Genomic DNA, 11,012 nt, shown 5'->3' on the forward strand with positions numbered 1-11,012 from the left:
TAAATATGGACCATAGGCCCACGGGTTTGCTATTAATATTTATGTTAAACCCACGTGCTCAAGGATAAACACTATTAATAATTATAATTTATTCCAGTATTAATTGTATTCCTTGAAATGCTGTGTCGAATTTCCCTGTATATGTGTTAATATAAACACTTATATAGAAATGCACCCTAAAAAGTTCGTCCTGGCTGCAAACTTAGTTTTGAAATACAGAGTGAAACTGATGGAAAGACCGAGTTATAAAGTCAACTCGCGAGGCAAGATGCAAAGATATGCGGCCCTAGGGATCTTTTCTCTGACGTATCTGATGATCCCGTTTTGACAAGGAACACCAACTGCACCAGATAACGGACAGTTGTTGCTGTTTGTACACATGCGAGCCTCTCATTAAGTCCTTTCACTCCACCGTGCACCAGTGAACAGAAAATACTTCATAATAGTTTAGGGAAATCCAAGGTTTACGTAGGACATTAGTTGTAAACAGAGCTTAGGATATTATACCAGTAGCACGTGGAAGTTTGTTAACCAAACATTCAAAGATAATCAAGGCAACAAAACAGCAAGTTTGTTTAGTTGTTTTTGTATAGCTAGAATTCACGTTATCTTAGTAAATCGTTTGTTTATCACCAACATTTTCACAACGACACACATCTTTTTATAGTAAATCAGCATGGCGGATAATGATAAATAGAGTTGGCGGATGAGATAACGTTTTAAGCGTGCCGTTATTTTCTATTTTAACTCATAAATTAGGAAATTGATTTTACTGTGTCTTGAGCTGCATCGTGGAGAACGTTTTGTTTTGAAGTGTAACAATCAGATCCCAACCTTAAAGTAACGTTTGTGGACAGTTGTAGAAGTATATAGTATACCTTTATTCAGCGATTCCATAAAGTCAGTTTTGTGGACAGTTGTAGAAGTATGTAGTATACCTTTATTCAGTGATACCATAAAGTCAGTTTTGTGGACATTTATAGAAGTATATAGTATACCTTTATTCAATGATTCCATAAAGTCAGTTTTGTGGACATTTATAGAAGTATATAGTATACCTTTATTCAATGATTCCATAAAGTCAGTTTTGTAGACAGTTCTAGAAGTATGTAGTATACCTTTATTCAGTGATACCATAAAGTAACGTTTGTGGACAGTTGTAGAAGTATATAGTATACCTTTATTCAATGATTCTATAAAGTCAGTTTTGTAGACAGTTCTAGAAGTATATAGTATACCTTTATTCAATGATTCCATAAAGTCAGTTTTGTGGACAGTTGTAGAAGTATATAGTATACCTTTATTCAATGATTCCATAAAGTCAGTTTTGTAGACAGTTATAGAAGTATATAGTATACCTTTATTCAATGATTCCATAAAGTCAGTTTTGTAGACAGTTCTAGAAGTATGTAGTATACCTTTATTCAGTGATTCCATAAAGTCAGTTTTTTGGACAGTTGTAGAAGTATATATTATACCTTTATTCAATGATTCCATAAAGTTAGTTTTGTAGACAGTTGTAGAAGTATATACTATACCTTTATTCCATAAAGTCAGTTTTGTTGACATTTATAGAAGTATATAGTATACCTTTATTCAGTGATACCATAAAGTCAGTTTTGTGGACAGTTGTAGAAGTATGTAGTATACCTTTATTCAATGATTCCATAAAGTCAGTTTTGTGGACATTTATAGAAGTATATAGTATACCTTTATTCAATGATTCCATAAAGTCAGTTTTATGGACAGTTGTAGAAGTATATAGTATACCTTTATTCAATGATTCCATAAAGTTAGTTTTGTGAACAGCTGTAGAAGTATATAGTATACCTTTATTCAGTGATACCATAAAGTAACGTTTGTGGACAGTTGTAGAAGTATATATTATACTTTTATTCAATGATTCCATAAAGTCAGTTTTGTGGACAGTTGTAGAAGTATATATTATACCTTTATTCAGTGATACCATAAAGTCAATTTTATGGACAGTTGTAGAAGTATATAGTATACCTTTATTCCACTTTGTTAGTTTTGTTAACATTTATAGAAGTATATAGTATTCCTTTATTCCATAAAGTCAGTTTTGTGGACATTTATAGAAGTATATACGATACCTTTATTCAGTGATACCATAAAGTCAGTTTTGTGGACAGTTGTAGAAGTATATAATATACCTTTATTCAATGATTCCATAAAGTCAGTTTTGTGGACATTTATAGAAGTATATACGATACCTTTATTCAATGATTCCATAAAGTCAATTTTGTGGACATTTATAGAAGTATATAGTATACCTTTATTCCATAAAGTCAGTTTTGTGGACAGTTGTAGAAGTAATACCAACTTTTAAATCTTTATTGAGTTTTTAGTTTCTGTTTTGTTATGAGTATTACCTCAAACTCTTATGTAAATATTAATTATCATAACGTACTTAACTGTGTTAAGTTTTAATATTAAGAATTACCATTCATTTTTTTGTATATTTTTGATCTTTTTCAATCTAGCTTGAACTTGTAATTGGTTAGAAAACAAACATCAGTTTTAACCCTCTACAGTACGTATACTCGAATTAATTCAACGCAATGTTTGTCTTCTCGAGTAGACAGAGTATATAGGTCTTTAATAGCTTGCGTGAAATAAACATAAATCACTTCTTAGAACTGGAGCTGCTGTAGTGATTGTCTGTAATTTGAAACATGTGTTCAGCTATTACTTGACTTACCATGGAAAACTCGTCAAGCTTTCACGTGGAGCTCTGAGGTCAGCTAGCGTTTAATAGGCTTAGCATATAAGAAATACTTATGTTACAAGATATCCTCGCGGATGTTGAGAAAACTGTTAGTTAGAGAGTACCTAAATAGTTATGTTACTGGAAAGTGCACGTGTATGTGATCCAGTTAATTTCATTGTTCTGTTTAACTAATGTACGTACTTCATTATGTAGAGAAACGCCACCAAATCTGTTTTGAGTTTCACAAATTTATTAAATATTTTTTGTTTACTCGAAAGAAATGGAGAAAAATCCGCTGGAAAATAATTTAGATATTCCCAGGGTTTCCTGGTAACTATGATACCCATTAGTTGATGCTTGTGAAGAACGTATTAGTATTGTGCATACAAACAATAGGGCGTAGTGTGTATGAGATGTTCTGACAGTAAGCTCGTGCAATACGATACGAAGAGCGTCCTGATTGTAGCAGCGCCAGCTCAGACAAAAACTCTTCTTATTAATACGTGTTTATAGTTACAAGTCGAGAGCTTTGCTTTCTGCCAGCATCTGGTTTGTTAAACTGTAGAGCGACATGTCTCAGATTAAGATACGCTGATGCTGTTCGGGGTATTTAGTGAGATGTGTGTGGATATTGTGGAATGTCCATTATATCTATAGCTTTTAATTTCTCTCCACGATAAAGAAGATTGGTGAAATCTAACACTTCTAGCCAAGCGCCAGAGCCCAAACATTTATGCATTCTATCATCTGTTATTGGAGGTGACATTAAAACATCCGTGCATGTTTCTGGTTTATCCTTAAGTAACACAGCACGTGTCGCACGTAAACGCCAACCTCTTGATAAGAATTGTCAAAGATGTACGACCGGCACCTCCTACTCTTGTGTGTTATTCATAAGGCGTCGTCACTCCACTCGGCGGTTTGTGGTTTTGTAAGCCAGCCAGGCTGAGTTGTTTTTTTCTGTCTTCTTACTGTACTGTGGAGAAGAGTCCTTTAAAAGTTCGTCAGAGCCACCAACGGTCACATATATGATGTCGAATTTCTCTTAAATCCCCAGGAGCGTTATTATATAATAACTTATTTACATGCTAAGGGTGGTATTATTTTTTTACTAAACTACGTGAAAGAACGAAGAGAATAGATAAGTTGTTTCGTATGATCATTTCCTGGAACTAATGTTTCTTTCTCTCAGATCACTGGTATATTTTAAACAAAATCAAATTTCTTGAATTAGCGCTGTCAATTAATGACTTTCAGGTTCACAGGCGTTAATGACGTTATGTACAACATTAGAACTCTGTGATATTCTGGTTCACAGGCGTTATGTACAACATTAGAACTGTGTGGTATTCTGGTTCACAGGCGTTAATGACGTTATGTACAACATTAGAACTCTGTGATATTCTGGTTCACAGGCGTTATGTACAACATTAGAACTGTGTGATATTCTGGTTCACGACATTAGTAGTATGTGTCTTTCTGGTTCACGACATTAGTAGTATGTGTCTTTCTGGTTCACGACATTAGTACTATGTGTCTTTCTGGTTCACGACATTGGTACTATGCGTCTTTCTGGTTCAGAACATTAGTACTGTGTGTCGTTTTGATTCACGAAATTAGTTCTGTGTGTGTCGTCTGGTTCACGACATTAGTACTGTGTGTCTTTCTCTTTCACGATATATTACTGTGTCTTTCTGGTCCAGAACATTAATACCGTGTGTCGTTTTGGTTCACGGCATTAATACTGTGTGTCTTTCTGGTTCAGAACATTACTCTTGCGTGTCGTTTTGGTTCACGACATTATTATTTTGTGATATTCTGGTTCACAGCAGGAAATCGGTTTGACTAGATTGAAGATAGAGATTACACTCAGTGTATGTCATAAGTTTTAAAATACATTCCAAAAACTGGTTCTAATCTTCCCCAGAATGTGTGTATATATGCCAAACTGCATCACAGTCCAGAATCTCGTATTGAAGGATACAAAATTGTGTCTTGTTAAAACCTCCAGCTGAACACTAACTACATACAGTTTATAGGCTGAAAATAATACACTCTACCGATTCACGTTTTTCAGAGAAAAATATAGTTGAAATTCTTTAGGAGAGATTGAGTAGGAAGAGAATGTTTGTTTTGTGTATGTTTACTAATACCACAAATAAAAGTAGTTTCACGTCTGTAGACTAAATGGGTGAAAATAAATAACTTGCAGAATATCTCAATGAATTCGGTATGTTTACATTAAACTGTTTGTGGAATTGCTTTGATGTTAGGGTAAATGCAGACTTGTACTGGTAAAAGAAAATATATTTAGCATGTTTTCAGTGATATATAATGAAATAAATAGCTTCGATAATATTAATTACATTAATTGTTAATAGGCGATTAAAATCAGCACTATAAAACATTATATAATAAAATGGTGTTGATTATACATATATATATTATGAGGACTTGTACTGGTGAAAGAAAACATATTTAACATGTTTAAAATGGTGTTGATTATCAGACATATATATAATGGGGACTTGTACTGGTGAAAGAAAACATATTTAACATGTTTAAAATGGTGTTGATTATCAGACATATATATAATGGGGACTTGTACTGGTGAAAGAAAACATATTTAACATGTTTAAAATGTTGTTGATTATTATACATATATAATGGGGACTTGTACTGGTGAAACAAAACATATTTAACATGTTTAAAATAGTGTTGATTATCAGACATATACATAATGGGGACTTGTACTGGTGAAAGAAAACATATTTAACATGTTTAAAATGGTGTTGATTATTATTATACATATATTTAATGGGAACTTGTACTGGTGAAAGAAGTTTTTTTTTCTCTTTTTTTAATATATTTTAGTATAAACACCCCATCAACCATTTAGCTTCTTTTACCCACACCAGGTGTTGTCACCAAGTACATTTGTAGTTTGTGTACCTGTATTGGAATTATATTCTACACGTTAAAGATTACTGGTAAAATAATTTAAAATTCTGTTTCTTTTTTACAGCGTCCATCATGTTTGCTTTTCAAGACCACGCTACTGTGAAGAAAGTTGTCAAAGCCCTACCATCTGTTGGTGTGGGTGTAAGTACGGTATACCACAGTCAAGGTAAGAATAACCCTACCATCTGTTGGTGTGGGTGTAAAGGACGGTATACTACAGTCAAGGTAAGAATAACCCTACCATCTGTTGGTGTGGATGTAAAGTACAGTATTCCACAATTAAGGTAAGAATAACCCTACCATCTGTTGGTGTGGATATAAAGTACGGTTTACCACAGTCATGGTAAGAATAACCCTACGATCTGTTGGCGTGGATGTAAAGTACGATATACCACAGTAAATGTAAGAATAACCCTAGCATCTGTTGGTGTGGATATAAAGTACGGAATACCACAGTAAATGGTAAGAATAACCCTACCATCTGTTGGTGTTGGTGTAAATTATGGTATACCACAGTCGAGGTAAGAATAACCCTACCAACTGTTGGTGTGGATGTAAAGTACGGTATACCACAGTAAATGTAAGAATAACCCTACCATCTGTTGGTGTGGACGTAAAGGACGGTTTACCACAGTCAAGGTAAGAATAACCCTACGATCTGTTGTTGTGGATGTAAAGTACGGTTTACCACAGTCGAGGTAAGAATAACCCTACAATCTGTTAGTGTGGATATAATGTACGCTTTACCACAGTAAATGTAAGAATAACCCTACCATCTGTTGGTGTGTGTATAAAGTACGGTATACAACAGTAAATGTAAGAATAACCCTACCATCTATTGGTGTGGATTTAAAGTACGGTTTACCACAGTAAATGTAAGAATAACCCTACCATCTGTTGGTGTGGATGTAAAGTACGGCATACCACAGTAAATGTAAGAATAACCCTACCATCTGTTGGTGTGGGTGTAAAGTACAGCATACCACAGTAAATGTAAGAATAACCCTACCATCTGTTGGTGTGGACGTAAAGTACGGTATTCCACAATTAAGGTAAGAATAACCCTACCATATTATTGAAATCAGAGTTTTTGGGCGTGAACTGCGAATAAAGACGTTGACCACCAGGGGAGATAAAATAAGTAAAATATGCCCCCAGAAAGTTGTTAGAATTTATCTGGATTTTCGACATTAAAAACTCGATAATATTTTAAATTTACTGAGTCCCTCTTATGCGTTCATTGTCGGGAAATCTTAAAAACTTGACGACATGTGTTACTAGTCATAATAGCTCGTTAGAGGCTGGCTAGTTTAGGGTTGGCGAATCGCGCCCTGGCATTGAAGACCTATAGATCACAGACTTGTCGTCTCGGAGGGCATTTTCCTGAAGTTTCCCTCCATAATGAATCTTTATAAACTCTGCGTCCAAATCCTGCTAATTTCTCCATTTTTTTCAGTGTTTGTTTGAGTATGACCGTACTCCTGCGAGTCTGTGTTAGGTTCTCGTTAATTAAGGCAATAATGAGCCGTACTAGCGCCTTGAAGTGTACCATCGTTGCTCCCACTGAGCGTAATCCTGCTGTTTTTCAAGAATCTAAATATATTAACTGTGGCAGTTTTCAGTATTCATCGTTATCTCTTTAATAAACTATATTCTCAGATTTTTTTTTTTTAACCATTTACACATTTCATGTTTGGTGTAATTATTTTTTAAGCTTTGAAGGCTAACCCTAAAGTTCTGTGCTTAATTGGCAAGAGTAAATTGGCAGGAGTTATCGTGTATTCTCTGAGGTGGATTACGGTTTAAATCTTTCAGTTTAATGTTATCAGTAGATTCAAACTATAAACACAAACAGATAATCGTTTTGACGAAGTTAGAAACTCTCACCAAGTGTCTCTGCTAAAAATTGAGTTTCAGTACCCGTTATTGGCAGAGTACGGGTAGTTCAATGTGTAACTTTGCGTTTAAACATAGCCCTTTCGTCGAAACTTCTATTCTATTCTATACTATTCGTTGGCGGTGGGTGGTGATGACTAGCTGCTTTCCCTCTAGTCTTACACTGCGTAGGGACGGCTAGCGTAGATAGCCCTCGTGTAGCTTTGCGCGAAATCCATAACAAACAAACAATGATAAACGCATTGAAATAAAATGAATTTTACGAAACGTTGAACGTTCTGTACATTTGTTTTAGAACAGTGAGTATAATTTTATAAACTCTGACCACGTTTAGTCAATGTAATGACGTTATCTAAAACTACTTATGTATTCGGGGTTTTAACAGGTACGATAAGTTGTTATCCTCTAATGAGCGCGCTATCTCACTTACTATCACCGCTCTTTTATTTATTACAGAAATAGACGTTATGCCAATGTTCTACACTTTAGTGTTGACATATCATTAAAACAGCTTTCCATTTTGTAGTTTGAACAGCTGAGCTATAAAATACGTTATTTTTCATTCTTGTTTCTTCTCCAACAGGAGAGCGTCTTTAATGTCTCCTCGTCAGATCTTTCAACAGTCCAACATGACTCAGAAGTGGCAACGACGAGAAATTTCTAATTTCGAATACCTGATGTTCCTTAATACTATTGCAGGTATTTACTGAATTACTTATTTAACTTTTTTTGTCTTTTATATTTAACTTCATTTTTCTTTTATTGCTCTGAGTAGAAATATTGTCTGTTTGTTTGTCGTTACAAAGTACGAACTTCTTGTAAAGTTTGTACTTTGTTTTATTATTTTCTAAGTACTACACTATTAAAGTGTTCAACGTGGCCCTGACAGTTCACTTATTACATTGTTTGGAGGGCTAGTATGTGAAATTAAACACGGACTTTTCTCTATGTACAAATACTTTTCTTTGCGAGCGACTCATAATATGCGGGTCGCGGGTTCGAATCCTCGTTCCACCAAACATGCTGGCCCTTTCAGCCGTGAGTGGCGTTATAATGTGACGGTCAGTCCCACTTTTCGTTGGTAAAAGATTAGCCCAAGAGTTGGCGATAGGTATGTTGACTAGCTGCCTTCCCTCTAGTCTATCACTGCTAAATTAGGGACGTGTAGCTTGCACGAGAGCCGTCAACAATGTACATGAACTCCTGTAAGAGGGCCAATAGCTCGTACTTAAGGTCTATGTATAATTCTACATATTAATTTACCAACGTTATGAGTCTTAAACAACAATTATTGTACTTTCTGCATAACTCTAATATTACAGGACGAACATATAACGACTTGAACCAGTTTCCCGTTTTCCCATGGGTTATCACGAACTACGAAGCCCAAGAATTAGATCTCAGTCTACCAAGTAACTACAGGGACTTGTCGAAAGTAAGATCGTTTTTCTCATGTACTAACATTGTAGGAATGAAGAGGTGTGAACTAGTTATATAGTCAGTATTGTAGGAATGAAGAGGATGTGAACTAGTTATATAGTCAGTATTGTAGGAATGAAGAGGATGTGAACTAGTTATATAGTCAGTATTATTTAGAATTACTTGTTAAAAAATAATAAAAAAGTCAACGTAAACTTGTTAAAAACGAATACAAATTAACTCTATGTTCAGACTCACTAAAGTGTTTTAAACTAACTTATGCGATATAAACATGGAGTCTATCAGAAGTAAGAAATATATAAATACACTACGTTTTACCAGGTTATCCTGACATCTTCAGGTGATTGACATATAGTTTTAACATAACCTTCGAGTTTATTGGAAGTAAGAAGTCAATAAATACACTACGTTTCACCAGGTTATCCTGACGTCTTCAGGTGATTGACATATAGTTTTAACTTAACCTTCGAGTTTATTGGAAGTAAGAAGCATATAAAGACACTAGGGAGATACAGTGTTATCTCACTAGCTCTACTTGTAAGCATTTGTACAGTATAAAGTCAAAACATATATATATAGCCAATTGATATTCACTTTCACTAATGTGTATTTTCAAATGATGTGTTTAGCTATACTTACTATCAGTCATAAGGAAATGGCTGAGTCTAAGTCATTCTTGTATATTTCAGCCAATCGGGGCACTGAATCCCAGTCGTAAAGCATACTTTGAGGATCGGTACGAGACATGGGAACACGAAACTATTCCTCCGTTCCACTTTGGAACCCACTACTCAACTTCAGCCTTCACCCTCAACTGGCTAGTGAGGGTGGTAAGTAATCTGAATATTTATCAACCCACCGTATAATAACCTAACTTAATTTATGTATACATGAATAATTATATGGTATTGAACCTAATCTATCATTTAATATTATACAGTGTTTACTGGTTATATTACAGATTTCTTTTCACTAAAGATATGGCAAATTAAAGAACACACTAGGCCCCTGTCACAGATTATGTCAAATTATAGAACACACTAGGCCCCAGATTATGTCAAATTAAAGAACACACTAGGCCCCTGTCACAGATTATGTCAAATTATAGAACACACTAGGCCCCAGATTATGTCAAATTAATAAACACACTAGGCCCCTGTCACAGATTATGTCAAATTAAAGAACACACTAGGCCCCCGTCACAGATTATGTCAAATTAAAGAACACACTAGGCCCCAGATTATGTCAAATTAAAGAACACACTAAGCCACTGTCACAGATTATGTCAAATTAAAGAACACACTAGGCCCCTGTCACAGATTATGTCAAATTAAAGAACACACTAGGCCCCTGTCACAGATTGTCAAATTAAAGAACACACTAGGCCCCCATCACAGATAATGTCAAATTAAAGAACACTCTAGGCCCCTGTCACAGATTATGTCAAATTATAGAACACACTAGGCTCCTGTCACAGATTATGTCAAATTATAGAACACACTAGGCCCCCGTCACAGATAATGTCAAATTAAAGAACACTCTAGGCCCCTGTCACAGATTATGTCAAATTAAAGAACACACTAAGCCCCTGTCACAGATTATGTCAAATTATAGAACACACTAGGCCCCTGTCACAGATTATGTCAAATTAAAGAACACACTAGGCCCTTGTCACAGATTGTCAAATTAAAGAACACACTAGGCCATCACAGATTATGTCAAATTAAAGAACACACTAGGCCCCCTGTCACAGATTATGTCAAATTAAAGAACACACTAGGCCCCTGTTGCAGATTATGTCAAATTAAAGAACACACTAGGCCCCTGTCACAGATTATGTCAAATTAAAGAACACACTAGGTCCCCTGTCGCAGATTATGTCAAATTAAAGAACACACTAGGCCCCTGTCACAGATTATGTCAAATTAAAGAACACACTAGGTCCCTGTTGCAGATTATGTCAAATTAAAGAACACACTAGGCC

General features: G+C 35.1%; 1 protein-coding gene across 1 annotated transcript in view; it reads left to right on the forward strand.

Moving 5' to 3' along the window:
- Positions 1-5,756: 5,756 nt before the first annotated feature.
- Positions 5,757-11,012, forward strand: part of LOC106474129 (neurobeachin-like) — a gene marked incomplete at both ends in the record, with an annotated part of 39,154 nt that continues 33,898 nt past the window's right edge. The window contains 4 exons of the mRNA XM_013934820.1: positions 5,757-5,858; positions 8,172-8,287; positions 8,911-9,023; positions 9,718-9,858. Coding sequence (XP_013790274.1) covers positions 5,757-5,858; positions 8,172-8,287; positions 8,911-9,023; positions 9,718-9,858 — 472 coding nt within the window. The remainder of the gene's footprint in view (positions 5,859-8,171; positions 8,288-8,910; positions 9,024-9,717; positions 9,859-11,012) is intronic.

This window comes from Limulus polyphemus, unplaced genomic scaffold (assembly GCF_000517525.1).
Source record: "Limulus polyphemus unplaced genomic scaffold, Limulus_polyphemus-2.1.2 Scaffold6857, whole genome shotgun sequence".
Taxonomy (NCBI): Eukaryota; Metazoa; Arthropoda; class Merostomata; order Xiphosura; family Limulidae; genus Limulus; species Limulus polyphemus.